Source organism: Zootoca vivipara, chromosome 4, assembly GCF_965207765.1.
Source record: "Zootoca vivipara chromosome 4, rZooViv2.hap1.1, whole genome shotgun sequence".
In the NCBI taxonomy this organism is placed as follows: Eukaryota; Metazoa; Chordata; class Lepidosauria; order Squamata; family Lacertidae; genus Zootoca; species Zootoca vivipara.
In genome coordinates this window covers 37,427,848-37,448,679 of record NC_142587.1, presented here as the reverse complement: position 1 = coordinate 37,448,679, position 20,832 = coordinate 37,427,848, and the positions used below count along the sequence as shown (strand labels likewise).

The 20,832-nt window shown below is 44.2% G+C and overlaps 1 protein-coding gene and 1 long non-coding RNA gene across 2 annotated transcripts in view; one reads left to right on the top strand and one right to left on the bottom strand.

Annotated features, from left to right (window-relative positions):
- Positions 1–20,832, top strand: part of LOC118084646 (uncharacterized) — a 251,499-nt gene that overhangs the window by 182,087 nt on the left and 48,580 nt on the right. The window lies entirely within an intron of this gene.
- Positions 13,370–15,738, bottom strand: TMSB4X (thymosin beta 4 X-linked). Its single transcript, XM_035114293.3, has 3 exons — positions 15,690–15,738; positions 14,249–14,361; positions 13,370–13,845 (listed from the first exon to the last, which is right to left on the bottom strand). The coding sequence occupies exons 2-3, from the start codon at positions 14,346–14,348 to the stop codon at positions 13,811–13,813; spliced, it is 135 nt and encodes a 44-aa protein (XP_034970184.1). The 5' UTR covers positions 14,349–14,361; positions 15,690–15,738; the 3' UTR covers positions 13,370–13,810.

Genomic DNA, 20,832 nt, shown 5'->3' with positions numbered 1-20,832 from the left:
ATTGTTTTACTGCATATAAGTTAAATAATCAGGGAGACAATATACAACCTTGTCTGAAGCTCAACATCAAAAAAAACAAGATCATGGCCACTGGTCCCATCACCTCCTGGCAAATAGAAGGGGAAGAAATGGAGGCAGTGAGAGATTTTACTTTCTTGGGCTCCTTGATCACTGCAGATGGTGACAGCAGTCACGAAATTAAAAGACGCCTGCTTCTTGGGAGAAAAGCAATGACAATCCTAGACAGCATCTTAAAAAGCAGAGACATCACCTTGCCGACAAAGGTCCGTACTGTATAGTTAAAGCAATGGTTTTCCCAGTAGTGGTGTATGGAAGTGAGAGCTGGACCATAAAGAAGGCTGATCGCCGAAGAATTGATGCTTTTGAATTATGGTGCTGGAGGAGACTCTTGAGAGTCCCATGGACTGCAAGAAGATCAAACCTATCCATTCTGAAGGAAATCGGCCCTGAGCGCTCACTGGAAGGACAGATCGTGAAGATGAGGCTCCAATACTTTGGCCACATCATGAGAAGAGAAGACTCCCTGGGAAAGACCCTGATGTTGGGAAAGATTGAGGGCACTAGGAGAAGGGGATGACAGAGGACGAGATGGTTGGACAGTGTTCTCGAAGCTACGAACTTGAGTTTGACCAAACTGCGGGAGGCAGTGCAAGACAGGAGTGCCTGGCGTGCTCTGGTCCATGGGGTCACAAAGAGTTGGACACGACTAAACGACTAAACAACAACAATTGTTTTACTTGCCTCCCGCCCTCCCTTGGCTACACCCATGACTGCCAACCTCTAAAGCGGAGGTAAAGAGCCTTTTTCAACATGCCTTTGTAAGGAACTTTGCCAATGATGAGCAAGGGCAAGAGCAAAAGTGGGTGGGACAATGGATGAAACTCTCTGAGTCTTACAGTTTGCTACGTTCCAAAATCATGTTTTGGTCCATCCATGCAAGCAGGATGCACGATCACAGTTCAATGATATATTCCCACTAGGCAAAAGGATCACACGGAACTGGGCTGCAGATGCAGGGTTGACCTAGGGAGGTGGAATGACCTTGAAAGTGTGCTGAGGGCCAGAGAGGGAAGCCCAGCGGTCCAGATTTTGCCTGTGTGCCTGAAATATCCTCCCCCTGCTCCAAAGTACCACAGGACTTTTTGCATTCGCATTTTCCTTCTGTGCGTAACACAAGGAAAACTGAAATGATTCAGCGCTCAGTGTTGATCTGCAGAGATGTGGGCGGGAGTTATAACGTGAACAAGTTGCCAGTGGTTACGGCTTGCACTGTAAATAATCTCACTGAATGTCCTTTGCCTCCAGAAATAAGCACATTTACTGCGCAAGGAAGCAAAACCACTGTTCTTGATCCAAAGAGATGATAACCAGGCAATCCTATGCATGTGTCCTCAGAAGGAAATCCTACTGAATTTGGTTGAGCCTACTCCCAGGTAAGCATGTATAGGATTGCATCCTAAGGGCATTTTTCACACATAAAGCCAAAACTGCTGTTGAAGCTCTCCTGCTCTGTTTATGCACACTTAGGTTGCAACCCTCTACACACCTGCCTGAGAATTTAGTGGGATTTACTGCTGAGTAGATATATATGTGGCAGTGCTATTAGGGAAGACAAGCAGTAGAAAGAGAAATAGCCGTCTCCAGATCCAAAGTATGTTGTTGTTGTTGTTGTTGTTGTTGTTGTTGTTGTTTATTAAATCTGTATACCGCCCTTCATCTGAAGAGTACAGGGTGGTGGTTGTTTCGGGTGGAAGTGTGAGGAAAAGACTGGCCATGGATGAAAAACGGTAACCCCATTGTGATGGGGTTAATTCCTTCCCATTTTGCCAGGCCTAATCTTGGAGATGTAGCCTTTAATGCTCCTTTCATTATAACACCTTTGCTCCCTCTTCCCAACCCTGGTCCTGATTTAAAATTTCACCTGCTGTATTTTTATTTTGTTTTGTTTTTTAAACCTGACTAGTCTTTTCAGCTGGATCAGCTTCTGTCTCCTTCTTATCTTGTTTATCTGGAAAGAAGTTGATGTGGGAGGAATGAAGTGTTTTGCTGAGAGAACAGCACATGCAAAACCACCTGGTAACTCATTGTTTTTTTTTGCCAACAAAACAGCACTGGGAATATTATTGACAAAGGCAGCAGCCCTAGCATGGTCATGATCCTTGCATTTACACCTCAGTTCCTCAGGCCTAGCACTGCTTCTGGTTTTCTGCTTCTTCTGCATCTCCAAACTCACTGAAAAAGGCCCATATATACTTCGTGCAGGCCTGGATCTAGGCAGAAGGACCTCTGGGGGCCCCCTCCTCTGTCTGGGGGCTTTGGTAGGCTTTCCTGGCTGTGGTAGCAGCTCTCTGAGCAGTGCTAGGCCACTAGGTTTAGCCACCTTTTGCCATTCCCGCAATACCCCAGCACAATGTTAGGTCAGAGGCACTGTGGGAAATTGAAAAGGGTAGCTGTCTAGCACTGGTCAGAAGGTAGACTAAATCAATAAATAAGGTGGGCTGGCATTAGCAGTGAGTCCCTGCAGCTGTCCAAGAAAGCCAGTTGCTCATGTTGACCTTGGATTTGTGATCATCTGATTGTCCAAGAATATTTGGATACATTGAGCCCTGTAAATCCAGGTGGAGAGGGAGTATGTGTTACTATAATGCAGGAATGGCGAATCTTAGCCTCAGTGCAGTCCTCTAGGCCTCCCTATCTTGCCCTCAGGACTGTCCTCAGACTGCTCACTGTCTTTACAGGCCACAACCCTCACTGGCCCTGCTTTATACCCTGAGTGTTTTGGCCTGGCTGGAACATGTCCTTGAACTCTAATAGCTCCGCTTTCTTGTCTGGATGGAGGATAGAGAGGGGTGTGATCGCCTGAAGAAACTAGCTGACAGGAGTGAGCCAGCAGTAAATCACACTGAGCAAGTTGGAGTTATTAGCAAATATCTGCACAGGAGTGTCAGGCCTAATGACACATCCCCTCAGCTGTCTAAGCCCCCTCCTCTCAACAGTTTGTCCCAAGCAATCTGAGACTGTGCCTGCATGAAGCTAACTTCTCCTCCACCCCTTTCATGCCTTTCTTGGTTCTGGAAGATGAGGAGGGAGGGGGAGCTTTTCACAGCAGGAGGGGGAGACACCTGTACCTCTTCATCAACTGAGTTCATCTCTGCCTCTTGGCTTCCCTCCTCTCCTACTTCAGCTTCTGCCTCTAATTCTGGACTTCTCTTTGCCAGACTCCCCCTGCTCACCATGCCCTGTTACCTCTTCAGCTTCCGACAGCTCCTCCTCCCAGTCTGCTCCCTCTTCTCCCTCTGAACACTCATTGTCATCCCACCACCAATCGCCTTCTTCCCCAGCTGGTTCCTCCCACCATTCCTCTGCATCCAGCCAGTCCATGACACTAGCCTACGATACAAAGATAAGATCCACATCAGTTGCTTCTGCTCCTACTTCGCTGAAATTTCACTTCATGACTCCGACAAAGTCCATACAAGCTTACACCATAATCACATTATTCTCTTTCTTTATGCCTTTAAGATGCTTCAATACCCTTTGTTGTTTTTGCTGCCAGATACTAACATGGCTCCCCATCTGGACATTTGTAATGTGTAGACACCAGTCCCCGACATTTTGAGCAGAACATAGAGCAGGCTGTCCAATAAGCATTTTTTTAAAAATGCACATGGTTGCATTACTTCCCTCTTGTTTATTTAATTTAATTTCTAGCTGCCCCCACCTCTCTCGAAACAAGTTGGCTGCAGGGATTACAAATAAAACAGGACACACACAATAACAACAACATGTCAATTTCCATGTTCTTCCACAGCTGCTTAACCCAGACTCTTGAATGCCGGGCCAAAAAGGAGAGGTTTACATTGGGTAAGAAGTTGCTTAAACTTTGAATGGGAGTAGGCCAGAGCACAGCTGGATATGTGTGTGTTCATGTGTATATGCGCGCGCATGCACATGCACACACACACACACACACACACACGAATGCAACAAGGCTGCCGTATATTTGACCCTTAGGGAGGCACAAAATAGTTACTTCCTTCTGTCTAAAAATATACCAGATTTGTTGTCCACTGTGGATCAAAACAGATGGGCCTCAACCCAGACAGCATTGGGGACTTTCCAGACTGGTTGTTTATTGAGCATTCATGCTGATGTATTAAAAAAAATAATTGTGTGGACCTTATACGGCATTGCCTTCTCATTGAACATTATTCCTGATCAGTTCGTGGGGGGGGGGGTTATATGACACTGCCAGCTTTTGGTTGATAGCTCACACTTCGCAGTGCATAGGAACCCTGATGCATCATACGGAACTGGTTCACAAGTCACAGTACGCCAAACTATAGCTTACCATGACCACTTGAACATGCAGGTAAGGAGCCCACAGCTACTTTGCTCCTTTCTGGTCTGCTTTACTGCACAAAGTAAAGCTAAGGTTTGACCTAGCATCATGCCTTCCGAACCTGGGCCCATGGTTATGCTCCCTCACCAGTAACCACGAGATGTAGCCAAAGAATAAGCCTTGGCACCAAGGTTATATAACTTGTCGTACTGTGATGTGAGAAATGGGCCAGAGTTTGAGGAAGCAGTCAAAGCTTAGGAAGAGGACAATTTCTTGTATTATAAACCCGTTGAAATCTCTGTGCTCTCAGACACAAAGCTGCCTACTGAGTAGAAAGATGGCCTTAGAAAAGCTTCATTGCACTTCCCATCTCATAAGGAAGTGAGAGAGAAACTGTACGGTTAAACTGTGATCTTAAGAAGTCCCCAGTGACTGTGGATCGGTCACTTTCACCCCCAGGGCAAATGGAAAACCTTTTTACTCTGGACAGGGATTCAAAAGAAATGCACTCTTATAAAGGCAGCGACTCCGTCTTGAACTCTAGCCAGGATCATCTGCTTTCATCAGTCATGAGTTGGAGCACATACTTTAATTGGATCAAAATGTAGATAAATGATTTGAACTTTTGTATGAGGATTTGCTGTTTCTCTCCCCCCCCCCCCACATTTACACTTATCTGAACATAAAAAGATATGCTGGATTAAACTAAAGGCTTATTGAGTCCAGCGTTCTGATCTTTTGCACCCATGCCCAGTTTCAAAGCCAGGACATGAGTGCAAAAACACTCACGAGCCCCTGGCACTGGAATTCAGATGCGTAGTGCCTCTGATCCTGCAAGCCAACAAGACAAGTATCCATTGAGTGGTAGCCATTAGCAAGGCCTAGCCCTACTAATAGGCAGGAATGCTCGCTTTCTCTTGTCAAGTGAGATTTCGGCATATCCTGGGAAGAGCCATAGCTCAGGGGCAAACACATCTGCTTTGCATGCAGAAGGTCCCAGGTTCAGTCGTAAACACCTCCAGGTAAGGGGCTAGGAATGCCCTCTGTCAGAAACCCTATATGCAGCATATACTGAGATAGCTGGATCAATGGCCTGACTAAGTATAAAGTAGCTTCCTATGCCTTATTATGCTCTAAATACAGTGTGCACAGGGTGGGTCTTAGGCCAGCGGCTTTGCTGATTGTGTATTATCCCGGCCCTTGCAGAAAAATGGTAGGGATCAGTATGATCACATATTCAACAGCTCTCTAAAGGGCTTCCCTCATCCCACCCTGGGGAACATATTCTGCTGCAGGTGTTATACCAGGGCATATGGGGAGCATGCTTCACTTCCCAGTTCCCACTCAGTTGCTATGAAAAACCACTGGGCAATGCATATCTGGGTGCTTCCTGCAAAAAGATCTGTCTGGTGACTTGCAGAAAGCTTCAGCCTGTCAAGGGATATTATTTGAGCTATTGACGGTGGATATAAATAAAGAAGCTTGATAGAGGGGTTGGCCTTGAGGAGTACATTACCCCCAGCACTCCAGATAATGCACCAGTTTTCTACAGCCTTGTAGACACAATTTCAGAACAGGCAATTATCTTGCAATGGCTGAACTATACAGCCAGTTTACTTCCTTAATTTTATGGCATTGTTCTGTATGAAACAGAAAGGAAAGACAATGCGATTTTTGCAAGGATGCAAATGAGCGTTTTTTTCTAACTGGAAATAACTGCCTCAGAAATGTTTGTTCAAGTGAGTAAGCAGGGGAACAGTCCAGCTTGCTTTTTTTGTAAACTGACAGAAAAACAGAGAAGATCCATACTGTTCAGCCTCTGAAAACTGTTTCTGAATCTGCTTCAAAATGTCCCTGCAAAGTCTGTACTGTACTGTATAAGGTGGGTGTGTGGGTGTGTAGCAGTTTTTGTGAACTTTGCAACAAAGAGAGAAACTTCACCTCTTTTAAAAGATGGGTGGATGTTTCAACTACAGCAGTTGCAACCTGTCAGGCTAGCATTTTGATCTTCAGCATAAGCACTCAGAGGTCACTTTGGTTTTGACAGAATGCAAGGACAGATGGTGAGTGTTTTCGTTCATCCAACATGGGAAAGCACACCATTCCACATAGTGGACTGGGCCTGCACACACACACACACACACACACACACACACACAAAAGCAAATCGCAAATCTGAGTTTTTTCTCTGAAACATACAGAGACATATAAACCAAGGGTAGCCAGTGAGGTGCCCTGCAGATGTTGCTGGACTCCTGACAAAAATGCCCTGATGAAAATAGATTGCACACTCATGAACATGTTCACACTCAAGAACAGGTGAAATTGCCTCTTTAACATACAGTGTAGGTCAGTATTAATTGTTTGTTTGTTTGTTTGTTTGATTGATCTATACCACTATCTTTCAAACAATGAAGATGGCTAATAAAAATTACAGACAAAACTGCACTAAAAGTAATCTAAAAGTAACAACCGAAAAGGTCAGAAGTGGCATAATCATATTTAACAGCAGCAACCAGAGAAAGAAACTCCATGGAGGGGATGCAGGTTTAGAGACAGTGGCTTGCAGAAGGTCGCTTAAATGGTTTCATGGCTGAGGCTTGAAGTCAGGACTTACTGGCACAAAGCTCACCTTCTTAGTCATTCCCATATTAAAATCATATTACTCTGTGCAAATAAAACAACATGCAGCAGCCTCCTTCCAAAGGGTGTCCAACCTTAGTACAAAGAAGTACAAGAAGGTGCAGGTTTAAAGTTCTGAGTGCAGCCAAATTCAGCATCTTGGTCAAGCTCCAGGATGTGGTCTGAAACTGTTGCAGTGCAAAGCTTTCGTTGTGCGATTGTTATCATGTTACACATGCATTGCAAAGACACCTTGACCAAAAGGAGAGGAGGGAAAGAATGATTCTGAAGTTTTGTAAATTGTTTTTTAATCATAGAAGCCTTGTTCTCAAAAGATTGGTGTATATGGAAGTTCGACTGCTGACTATTATTGCTAGTGGCTTCCCATGGGTTTATATGCTCTGCAGAGATAGCTAATCCCTTTGAAAGTTACATTCTGTAGCCACGAACTTCATATGCATTTGGGGAAATCATATTGCTTTTAGTGTGTCTTTATCCTACTATCTCCAAATAGCTTTGGGTAACCCCCCTCCCCAAGAACGGGTTCTTTTCCTTTGTGAATTCTCTCCACACAGCACTAAAAAAAAATCTCTCTGTGGTCATCTTCAGCAATCCCCAAGAAGATGCAAAGTACTTCACATTTCCTTCTCCCACTTCCTGCCATAGTGAAGTGACAACAGTTGGCTGTTGCAGACCAAACCATAATCTCATGCATTAGTCTACCTTGCCACGTAGCCAGGAGATACGGAATGTTGCCTCATAGATTTGCTACTTGTAGCATATGAAAGAGCCCTAAATTGCCTGGAAAGTAATGGCACGAGTAGCTTCACTGTGGCAAACCAACATCGCTGTTGATTTGTATTGGACTTGGTTAAGACTGCCATTTTCTGCCTGGTGTTCAGTGTGGTTTGTGGTGGCACACAAGAGAGTTTGCAGGTGGATGCTCACAATCAACCAGATTGCTACAGAGAAGGAGGCACAATGTTACACATAGCCACCTTGCATCTAATCAGATGATTGTGTGATTGCTCTGTCAGAAATACAAGTTTTTCAGTGGCTCAATAATTCTGCTAAAGATGGACCAGGCAGTGGGTTGTAAAGTGTGTGCTTGGTGAAGCAAAAAGGAAGAAGGAAGGAAGTGAAAACATTGCCACAAATATTCTCACTGGCTAATTGGTCATAAGAATTGCTCCTGGGGTTGCATTGCTGGTTGTGAATGCAAAATGAGAAAGAGGCAGGTTTCTTCAGTTCCCACAATGAGAAAAGCCCACACCTTCTAGAGACTTTAACAACAACAACTTTGGATAAATAAGGGTGGTTATGAAGTATTGTACTGGTTACATTTCTGCCATCTGCTTTGGGTTGGGAGAAAAGTGCCTTTTTTCAATAGCCGAGTAAATGCAATTCACTTTCTGTACATCACATTCTAGCAGTTCTTATGAAAGCTTTGGCAACCAAGACTGATTCCCCAAGAACAGTTTATAATCTGACCTGTTCCCACAAAGAGCACCCAAAGCATGCTGCTTTTAGCTAGAGAAATATTTACATTTCATTTTTGTGTTATTTAGCCAACTCCGCAAGAATCCCATTTTGGGACGGAAACAAAAGTAAACATTTCTCCAATGTCAACACAGACCCCATATGCTCAAGGACATTTCTGATACTCAACAAGAATTCGCTCTGTGGGCTGGTGAGGAGGGGGTAATTTATTTGGGTTTAGCCGTTGAGTAAAATTTTATTTATAGCAAGTCTTTGATAAAATGTGACTCCTTCCTTCATTAGAAAGGAAAACAGAACTGACGTTTTTGTTTTGCTTGTCACAAATTATAAAGATTAAAGAACAGACACATGGTTGACAATAGGTGTCATTTCACAAGCAGAACCAGTTTATAAGCTGCAGAATAGTCTCTAGTCCTGCGGGTGTGTTTTGTACACTGTACAAACATTGCGCACATGGAGCAGGTGTAGCTCGCCTGCAATCCCCTACAGCAAGGGTAGCCAACCTCGTGCCCTCCAAATCTTTTGGATCTAAACTCCCATAATCCCTGACCAATGGTCATGCAAGCTGGGGCTGATGCAAACAGTAGTCTAAAACATCTGGAGGGCTCCATGTTGTCTACCCCTGCTCTCCATGGATGCATCGAGTTTCCACTTGTATAGTGCCCAGTACAATATAGATACTATAGAAATATTTGTTGCTGTTCTTTTCACAAATGATGAAACAGTTGAACTCAGCTGGTTAGAACATGGTGCTGATAACGCAAAGGTTGCAGGTACGATTCCCCGTATGGGATAACTGCAAATTATTGCATTTCAGGGGGTTGTACTAAATGATCCTCAGGGTCCCTTCCAACACTGCAATTCTATGTGGATTGGCAGAATAACTCTACAAAGAGTATTATGCCCTTTTATGAGTGGTGAGCAATATCACTGTCATGCAAATGACCAATCTAGGATGTCTACTCACATCATAGGGAAACACCTGGAAATGCATCTCAGAGCAGATTGAGATTCTGTCATCTGTCTCCAAGCGTCAAAGTATCAATTTGTAAGGATCTTAGCCAGAGAGATCTGTGTGCAAAAGGATTCTCATCCTTGGCCATGAATGGCTAAAACAAATTCATTTTTGGTTTAGTTTAGCACTGCTAGGATGATATGCATTCATTATAATGGATTGCTTGACCTAGCACATCTCTCCCCATTCTTTAGCTCCCTGGAAATGATTTGTCTATTTGAGGCTGTGTAATAGCAATCAACTAAAGTAGACAAAAACCTCACCTTTGCTTTTCATATCTGCACAGTTGCTAAGGAAGTAAGGGTTTCTAAGGAAGTTGCATTATGCCACACATTCCTCTTTGCAGAATAAGAATAATTCTGAAGTCAAAATGCATTAAGTAAGGGGAAGTGCATTTGAATCATTCAGGCAAGAGAATTAATGACTGAAACGGCAGCAGTTTGTTTCATACAATATGTATGCAGGATGCATGCAGAAATCAGCAGCGCTGCATAAGTGTAAAAACCACAGCTAACATTTCTTCTTCCTTCTTCTTCCTTTGGCGATCACACATACTCCCAGTAGCTAACATTTCATATCAAGCCAAAATGGAGAGCTACTTTTCTAGTAGATATGAAGAAGTATCTTAGGCATAATAAAAACCTTATCTACCTGTGCTGAGATTGGGCTAGTGGGGAGCATGGGAGGGAGAGAGCTTGTCATATGCTCCATTAGAAATGTTCTCTACTTATACACAACTAAGGAAATGGTGCCTTTCATTCTGAGTACCCTGTTGAAGAGATTTCCTCCCCATGCAACATAGCAGATAGATGATATATTCAAATGTAGGAACACATACACAAAAAACCCCAAAGCTGTTGGGAAGCCATGCCCAAAACAGGTGGTCCATCTCCAAATGGGAATGATAAATCTGCGTAAAAGTTTCATAAATATGAATAGTCCAGACCAATAAACAGACCAACCAAAGCAATGTCCCTCATTCACAAAGTTGCTCTTGCTTGTTGCTGCACCATCCAAACGTGGTGCTGAGAACACTCCTTTTTAATCCATTTGGGTGGTCAGAATGCAGCTTGCCTAGACGTTGTTTAAAGAGGTTACATTGATGCATAGCTAAGAGAAATGAATGTGAGGCCTGCACTGGAGCTAGCCATTTATGAATATATCAGGTGGTATCCAACTAAGTTTTACTCAGGGTAAACCTAATGACAATGGCTTGTATACCTCAGTGTATGCTGAGGGCCACTGTGCGTATGAATTGTGTGTTGGGTATGAGTAGGGCAGGCTGCTTCAAGCTTCTCCTCTGGGTAACCTTGGTCAGTCAGTGCCACTCAAACTAGACTATACCCCAAGATGGCGAGAAAGTGTTATGTGTGTGTAAAAAGTGATGCGCTTCACACACTAAGTCATATTGTTGCTTGTAAGTCAAGTTCATAATGTCATGAATGAAAGCTGGCATTTATACTGCCTCACACCCTAAACAAAAGCACTGCCTTTTGACCAAAACTGGGTTTTAAAATACCCTCCCCTGCCCTGTCACATATGGAACCAAGTAAAGAATCCAATACTGTACCCTACTTGCAAACTCCCAGTGCACAATGTGAAAAGATACTATTGCTTCATGTGCTGCTTGGGTTAGGAGGGCACGACCTCACTCTTAGTGCCAAACCGCCACAGCCTCATACACAGCTTCAATGCTTTTCAGCTGAGGAAATGCTGCATTGCCTCCACACTTTGGGTTTTAGTCATCGCGCTCTGCATCCTGTTGCTTTCTGATTAAGATCACTAGCAGGGTGGGGTCTCTCAATTGGTATTTTAGGAGTCTCAGCAGAACAATTTCCTGTGGCTTGTTCACAGTTCAAGAGGAAGCAAGCAGGGCTCTCTAGCAGCCCCTTTGTCGATTGCTTTCATTTTGTCGTCAAATTCTTTTTAATGCTCTTTATTAGGACTTGTGTCTCTTAGAACTCTAATTAAACGCTGCGGATCCAGAGAGATGTAAACAGGCCAATCCTGTATTTCCTCAGAAACAACGTTCCAGTGATTTCACTTAAGACTTACTTCTCAGTAAGACAGCAACATATCATATGCCTTGAGGCAAAGGCAAATGGTCTTGGCCCATTGAAATTTTGGATTTTGTTTTTGTCTTTGAACAGCTCTCCCCAACTCCATCTCATATCATAAATTGCCACTTGAAACCCCCCTCCAAATAAAAAGGCATTTACTATGCACCAAGGGGCTTGCTCTGTGAGGAAAAACAACTGTAAAGCTCCCTTGTGAATCTCAGTTCTTGGGTGGATCTTGGCCAATATGCTTAAACGTCTCCATGCATTTGCCAAGAGAATTCATTTTGACATCATTCCAGAGTAATTTTAGGCAGAATTAGGCATACTTAAGCCCATTGATTTGAATGGGTCTAGGTGTACCTAGCTCTGTGCAGGGCTGGGCTGTTAAGCAACCGGTACATCCAGAAGGGAGCAAGTGTGTCTGTAATAACAGTCCACCTACCCATGTTATCCTCCTGCTTCACTCAGCAGTAGAAGCTTAACAAGATTACTTTCAAACTGAACCAAACCCCAAAAGAGGAAGAGACAAATTAAGGAATAAACATAAGCCACCAGGCTTTAGGTGAGGCGGCTTAAATGTTTTACCTTTTTGAGAATGGAGGGAACCCATTGAAATTGTTGAAAGATTAATGAGCAATCACTTGCTTAAAATACATCCAACTTTGAAAGGCAAGATCATATTTGCATGATCTTAAAATACAGCCACTAAGGAGGTTGGAGCCCCTCACTCAATATACTGTACTAAGCACTGCTCAGTGCAGGAGTGGCGAACCTGTGGTCCTCTAGATGTTGCTGGACATCAAATTCAGTAAGCATGGGCAGTGATGGGGATGGTGGGAGTCTGGAAAGCTTGTTCCCCATTCCTAGAATAAGTGGGATTGTGGCATTGAAGACCAAAAAAATATTCATTGGTCCTATGGAAAAGGTTTTCAAACTGTTCTAGGAACCTTGGATATCAATGGCCACCTTATCTGAAAAGGGGGCTTGCTTGTTTTCCTCCTCTGCAATGCACAGCATTGTTAAGAGGTATACTATGGCAGGCACCTTCAACCTTGTCGGACTCAGGACATGGGTCTGAAGCATGCATTTGGGGGCCCATTTCTTATATATTTTGCCATATATTTGCATGGTGGAGATGCTGCTGTTGTGACCTACCTTGGAAGACCAGTGTTTTAGAGCACCCTCATCAATTTGTACCATCTGTAACACCCAGGACTTCCTCTCAGGAGACATGGAAATCAACCCCCCAAATGTAGCATGTTTGAAAGTTGTCACCTTAAGGAATTAACACCATGTCTGGAGCAGCGTGCCATCCAAAGCAGCAGCAGCAGCAGCAATGACATGGCAAGGTGAAAAGTAGTAGTCTTCAAATCATTCACCAACTGGAGGCTGCTGTGATGCACTAAAGACAACCTCCATTGCACAGGCATCCAAAACTGCCAGGTTTTGCTGAACATGATTTTATAAAAGGTTGCAATAAATATATTGCCAAAACACTTGTCCATATAATTTGGTAGTCCAATGCCTTTCGTAACAAAACTTTAAAATATATGTACTGTATTTTAAAAGCACAGTATAGTTCCTGCATAGACCTCTTAGAAATAAATGTGATATTTTAAGTTATTTTTGCAGATTTCCCAATGAATGTTGAATCCTAATATGCAGACTGCTCTGGGCAGACAAAAGCTGGAGGGGAAAAAATGTTTATGCAGGAGTCTATAAAGTCCTATAATCTCATTTTGCTATAGGCACTTATATACTTCCTCCTTTGATAACAATTCTCAAAAAAAATATACCAGATCAGTATAATCCAGATTTTAAAACATTTTATTTTTGCATATTAAAAAAATTGTGCATTCCAATAATTAAAATCATTTGAACAAAAAAAAATGGCACTCGGTTAACTGCATTTTACAGCTTGCGGGACCTTGGTACAGCTTTGCGTATATTCGGGTGTTACTAGATTACTGTAGTCCCTCTTCCCAGGATCTTCTTTCGAGACACATGCAAGCTCTTTCGTGCCACCAGGACCAAGCTGGACAGGCAGATGGAAAGGGCAGCGCCTTCATTCACAGCATCAGTAGTTCTCTCTATTCTTTAGAAAATTTTTGGATGTGAAAGGGGCAGTACAGTCATTCAAACTTTATCCAACCTCTTTGCATCTTACAAAGTTAAAACAGCTAAAAGAAGTAAAATAAGAAGGCAATGCTTGTGGAATGTACAGTGCATAATTTGGAAGGGCCGGTTTCATTACGATTCACCCGCTTGCTTCTCCTGTTCAATTGCTGCAAAAGGGGGAAAGAAGGAGAAAAGAAAGAATAAGAAAAAAGGATTCTGCATTTTGAAATGCAGTTAAATAGGAATCACAATATTTTTTAAAAAAACCTATTCATTTTAAATTCATAAAAATTAGACACTGTTGAATAATTTTTTTTAAAAAATTCCCTTTTGATATATTGTATTTCATGCACACTGTGCTTAAAAGTCCCCTTATTTTCATAAAATATCTTTTATTTTGTGTACTGTATTTAATGCTTCCATTTGTGCATAAATTGCACGGCATCCTGTTCGGCATTGAAACCCCATACACTAAGAGAGGAGGATAGCTGAAGGAGTCTGGGCTCAGCCCTGCCTTCCCTTTGTCTCCAGTGGCCCACGCCCTCTTCTCATTTCCCAAGATCCACTTACTTTCTTTTGAAGGCAGTGGGTTTTTCTCTTGCGTTTCCGTCTTCTTCAACTTAGACTTGTCGAATTTCTCGATTTCAGCCATATCTGGTTTGTCAGACATATCTGCGATTGATCTGCATGCAGACACACACAAAAGAGGGAAAAGAGATGGTTAGAGATTGCACCACCCTTCCTTCCTCCCCCCCACCCCACCCCTTTTCAGAACCGCTTGAATTCACTCCATCTCAGCTCCTCCTTCCTGATTAAGTGCAACACTGCTAACCCCCCTTACTTTAAAAGGCAGGTCTCTATATACTTATATTCATGAGAGCTCATTTTAACTTAAAAAAAATTAAAATTTCACCACTGGAGACTCGGTCTCAAATGATACAGCACGCGGGGGGGGGATAATCGAAAGGCTTTAAAATGAAATTTAAAAAGAAACCTAATTTGTTCCAGGTGAAAATCAATTAATTCGTTTAAAAGAAAAAACAATACTAATTGTTTTAGTGCTGCTGGTGGTGCATCTGCTCCAGTTAAGATCTCCCAACTAGCCTTATTGCATGTGGAAAGAACATTTAGAGAAAACCACACTTAGAAGAAAGCAAGCAAAGGATGATGATGATGGTGAAAAAACGCCTGCGTGTGCGCGCACACAATGCCACCGACCGAAGCGAGCGAGACTATGCTAATCACCTTCTTCCATCTTAGTGTCTGGTCTGCCCAGCACATTTGGAAGGAGTCCTGCATTCTTCCCTCGGCACAAAGAGCTCGAGCTGCAGCTGCAGCCCCAACCACCGCCCTTCCTCTGCCTCTCTCTCGCCCCCTCGCTTTCTCCTTCCCGGAGCCGCCAGATCCACAGCGCCTGCTGCTCGCCGTGAAAACAAAGAGCTGCTCTCTTTTTGTCGCTGAACATGCGGGGCAGCAGCAGCAGCCGATCGTCCGAGGATGCCTCCCTTACCCCTTTCGATCCCCGCCCGCATCTTCCCCTTTCCACCTTTCCGATCACGCCCCAAGTCCCCTCGCCTCCAAGGCTTGAGGTTTTTAAAGCGCGCACACGCACAAAAACGCGTCTCTCCAAGGAAAGCGCAGTAAGCAGGCAAGGAAACCGAACCAAGGTGCCTTGATCTGTCCAACATGCTATTCTCTTCCCCTCCGGCAAATATCAGGGTCCAGGGGGTGGGTGGGCAGGACCTCCTCGCTCAAAATGATAGCAAAATAATAATAATAATAATAGTAACGATGTCTTAAAGCTTGTTTCTCCACGCATTTAAGCCGCCTTCTGGTGCATTCAGGAAGAAGCCCTGGGTGCGTATGCGTTCAACAAAGCGGGTACCAAAATTTCAACTGCCTCGAAAATCCAAGCCTACGGCAACATGCGGACGGGAAAAGGGGTGCTGAGATACCCCTCAAACAACAACCCCCACCACCGGGAAAGAAAGAGAAAAAATCAGAGCCTCACCAGTGATGCGCTCTCTTCAGGTACAATTCCGCTCTTTGCAGCAGCTGCTCTGGACCGTCGTATAAAAGGGCGCTCCCCCTGCGTGACCAGTTATACCCCGATTCTATGCAAATCGCAGTGATGTCATCTTGAATAACTTAACTCTTTCGCCGCCCTTAAAGTTCCCGGCTTCCTCTTTTCTTCGCCCTCGGAGAGAGAGGCATGATGCTACATAGGAAAAGGAAAAGCCAGCGATTAAACCCACACGCGGGGGGGGGGGGAGGAAAGAAGAAGAAAGTCGCATGCAAATTATGATTCGTATACATTCTTGTTCCCCGCAAGGGGGGGGGCTATTTTGCATGCGGGTGTTTCCAGTAAGCGCAATTTTCTTTTCTTTTTAAAAAAATAATAAAATCATGAAAGGCTGCATTTCCTTAGAGAGAGATGCCTTGCACCCGCTGGCTGATAAATGATCACGCCATTCAGGCAGCGGGCCAGTAAGATCCACGGGAGGCCTACCTATGCAGACCTCGACTAGGGATATGCTGCGGTTTTTGCCCAGGCATCCACGAGGCATCCCATGAGCTACATGGAAGGAAGGTTGCGATCTACCCTTTTGTGCTTCCTTTCTTCCAAAAGGGCAAACAATGGCTGCTGGCTGCTCACTTGGAGTGAAACGCAGGCACCGTTTAAATTAACGACTAAGGGTAAAAGTTCCACCCGGCCGGTCAGATATTACCTAGCTTACCTGGCCGGGTGGGGAGGCAGATACACCCTAGCTTACTTGGGGGGGGTGGGGATGACAAGTCATGTTGTCAGACGTGGGTGGGGTTGGGTTAGGGATCGATTGTGTAATTTTGGATACTCTTTTTAAAAAATTTATTTTAAGTATCTGTAAAGATAAGGAAACACCAATATTTTCTTGCAGCTGGCTAATCGTTCCAGTACCCCTGAACCAGCCAGGCATGAAAAGAAATACGAAGCTCAATCCATCCCGTTTCTGAAGGGCATTTCCTTGAAATGATCGGGAAGTTGTGCGAGGAAGCGATGGCACAATATGTTTGAGCGCAGAAAGGAGCCTTGTAAAAAAAAAAAAGACCATTGATGGCTTCGCCTTGTGCTTCTGCTTCCCTGACTGGGGGGTGTCTCTGCCGGCTGCTTCCAGTCATGCTTATGTTGCTCATTTACCCCAAAAGACTGCATACATCTTGCTCTTTTGTGGATTTCCGTTGTTGTTGCTGCTGCTGCTGCTGCTGTTGTTGAGCAACCTCTCCTGACTGATCACATTAGGAAGATTTCCTCATCTTCAACCCACCCACCCACTCAGCCCCCCATCTCCTCCAGATCTTGACTGGCGGCCTCCTGCTGCTGCCTTTGCAGTTTGCTGCTGCCTGCAACCCCTTGCAACCTCATGCGCCATGCTTTCGTTTTTCCCGAGGTTCAGCAGACAATAGCTCTAGTGTAGTGAGGCTGAGGTCTGCCCATCCCCTTCCCTTCCCCCCACCCCCAAGTCCTGCTCCCTCTAACTGGTTATTGCACATCATGCCAGCTTCTTGCATGCTGTCGCTGTCTGTTGCATGGTGGCTGGAGAGATTAGGCTGTAAAAAAGGGAGTGGAGGAAGGATTTCGCAACAGGCAGGCCTTAGCTGAGCCAGATCGAGGTATATTCTTGTTGCGTGCACAAGAATTCAACTGAAGCTGTAGGGAAACATCCAGTCTCTTGTTATGAGAGTCACTAAGGGCTGGGTGTATAATGCTGCTGAGAAGGGCTTCTCCTGGAAGATCAGCAAGAATTAAAAGGAGAGCATTATGGCACACGCAAAAATATTGATGCTAATTTTACTTAGTGAGGCATATGCAAAAACAAAAAAGCTATGAGACTGAGATTCAAGAAACATTCTGAAAAGGACTTTTAGATTAATTTTCTCCAGAGTGACTGTGCCACCTTTCTCCGAAATTATCTGAATTTGTCCATCGAGGATAGGCACACAAAGGTGCAATTGCTCATTGATTAGCACAAAGATTATTGCTTTAAGAGAATGAAAAGTTGGGGGGTGGTTGTTTAAACGGTTACTGGTGGCAACCCAGACTCTGAAGGGTGTGTTCCACACGAAGCATCAGTTTGAATGTTATGCCAGAAGCAGAGGACCTTTCTTCATCTCAAGGGTCACATTCCCTTCTGGCTAACTTCCCAGGGGTCACCTGGAACCTTCTGGGCAGGGCAGGAGGTTCATCGGGAGCAATTTTAGATTTTGCCTTTGTACCTTAGGCTAGTTTCTCCAAACTCGCACCCTCCTATCTTCCAACTAGACACAAAAGAAGCACCAGCTGAGTTAGAGGGCACATTCCAGCCAGGAAAAAAGCAGAATCGGTGGGGGGCGAGGCCTGAGGAGGTTCCAAAGGCCAGTGAGAAGAGAGGCACAGAGGGCTGCATTTCCCCCTTTTCCTTGGTCCTAAGGTTCTCCACTCTTGCATTACTCATTTGATATGGAAAATGTTAATTGAAGGGTGTGTGGGTGTGTTTGCATGCTGCCCCTTGGAAAAAGGAAATCTCTGCAATCAGAAATCTAACCTGTTGCATAGAGCAGTGTTTTCCAACCTTGTGCCTCCATATGTTTTGGGACTACAACTCCCATAATCCCTAGCTAGCAAGACCAGTGGTCAGGAATGATGGGAATTGTAGTCCGAAAACAGCTGGAGGCACAAGGTTGGGAAACACTGGCATAGAGGGCTGGGCTAGGAAACCTGTCTCCCATACATCTAGTTTTCTTTGCACAAATAGGTTTATTTTGCTTTTTAAAAAAAATGAGGGAGATTTATTCAAGGAATTCCCCAACTGCCATCTTAAACTGCTGGAGTCCAAAATCAGTTTTACTGCATGATCTGCTGTTTCTGTAAGCAGGACTGAAAATGTAACAGGAAGACGAGATGGCTTAGAATCTCTTTAACCCAGAGAGGCCGCATTCAAATCTCACTTCTGAGGTGCTCACTTTCAATTTTGTCTCCAGTTGATGAGCAGCCTCAGCCATCCTGGGGAAACTTGAATGAAATGGGGGGGGGAAGGGCATTGAGACAACCAATGAGTAAGAGACAGATGCAGTTTGTAGCAATTCCTGCTGCTGTCAACATCACGGAAAGCTGATGCCCACAAATGTTTCTCCACAAAAAAGGTGGCTGCACATACATGGTCAGGAAGGCTGCTTACATATAGAAAAAATATTCTTGTGTCAACGAGTAGTGGACTGCTGAGATGGCGCGCGCGCACACACACACACACACACACACATACAAAAAAAACAACTTAAAAGATTTTTAATTTTAAGGACAAATTTTGAAATAATGCAGAACATTTTGCATACATACGATACCTTTAAAGCACATTGCTTCCCCCCCCCCCAAGCAAAGGATTCTGGAAACATTTTACCCCTCAGACCTCACAGAGGTACAGTTCATGGCACCCTTAACAATCAACAGTTCCCAGGATCATTTGGGGGGACGGGGGACGGGAATGCACTTTAAATGCTTGGTGCATACTTAGCCTACCTTGAGTAGGATCGTTGGGAGTCAGGGGTGGGGCCAAAGAAGGCCCCTCTATCTTTATTTATGTTTATTTTTGCCTGACTCAGCTCAACTGAGCAAGGGCGATCGTTCTACATACTCAAAAATCTTTAGACCAGTTATCTAAACATCACAGAATTGGCTTGAGAATCACCATTGGGTTTGTTGGCATACTGTGTTTGCAAACATTGCTACAATTCTGTTTGACAGTTTTGCACAGCCTACGGTTGTTTCTACCTACTTTAGAAAGATGATCCTGTATTTGTATGCTTTTTTTTTTTAAAGTGTATTGCAACTTCTTAGGAAACCCCTGAAACCACAAGGCTCACACTTTGTCACAAGAGTTGGCAGCTCTGCTGAAAAGAGAACTCTCTCTGTAGTAATATCTCTTGCAGGCATTCTGTGTACAGTACTGTATTGGAAGGAGAAAAATAAAAGGGCCAAGTCCCTTAACATCAGGGTTGGGGAACTTGTGACCTCCGGGGGGGGGGGGCACTGGACTACAACTCCCATCATCCCTGACCATTGACCATGCTAGCTGGAGCTGATGGGAGTTGAAGTCCAACTATGTTTCCCATCCCAGCCGCAAACACATGACCGAATAACAACAGCAGTAAGAGATTAGCACCAATGCAGTAGTATTATTTTTTTACATTGGTTGTGCATGTGTTTTACTTCCTAGATGAGTAAATCAAGGAAGTTACAACTCTGCCTGATGCATAGTTGTGAGACTGACTTGCTTTTTTAAAAAAAAAATATGAGGGAGATTTATTCAAGGAATTCCCCAACTGCCATCTTAAACTGCTGGAGTCCAAAATCAGTTTTACTGCATGATCTGCTGTTTCTGTAAGCAGGACTGAAAATGTAACAGGAAGACGAGATGGCTTAGAATCTCTTTAACCCAGGGAGGCTGCATTCAAATCTCACTTCTGAGGTGCTCACTTTCAATTTTGTCTCCAGTTGATGAGCAGCCTCAGCCATCCTGGGGAAACTTGAATGAAATGGGGGGGGGGGGAAGACTGAAGTACGGTAGTACCTCTCAGAAGCTCTAGATGAGAAGATTCTTCCCTAACAGCCTTTCTTATTTGTTTGTATCTTGTGCAGCTATTTGATTACAGCCAGTGACATCTCACTCTTTTATTCATTCCTGTGCTTCTAATCACTGAAAATAGCTGCATCATCATCTCTGCCATCACTGCTCTCAATGAGTAATGCACCATCCATACCACACACTCACTACTGCAGTAATCAGGGTTGCCGCGGTTGTGTATAATGTTGCACGCCACCCCAATCTCCGAACGGTGTGAGATTCCAAGGCCAAGGTCACTCACTCAGGGTTCATGTTTCCTTCGGAATGAGGCACAGTGGAGACCATGGTCTCTTTACGATACAGTATATGGTTTATTGACACATATATGCAACCTGAGCCTACGATGGAGGGGTTCACAGCATGAACACCCCAAGAAGGCCTTGCTTCTCCCGTAGCTGCAGCCTTGGATCCAAACAGAAATCAAGTGTGTCTCTCCTCCACAGGCTTCTGCTGCCTGCAGCCTCTACCAGCAAGTTGAGGGAAGGGGGCTCACCCATTTGTTTTCTGGCACAGATC

What these genes read in the sequence shown, in the direction of transcription:
- TMSB4X (XM_035114293.3), bottom strand. Translation starts at nt 14,348, where the DNA reads ATGTCTGACAAACCAGATATGGCTGAAATCGAGAAATTCGACAAGTCT. An exon ending in CCCACTGCCTTCAAAAGAAA is followed by an intron (nt 13,846 to 14,248) that starts GTAAGTGGATCT and finishes CCCCTTTTGCAG; the next exon opens with CAATTGAACAGGAGAAGCAA.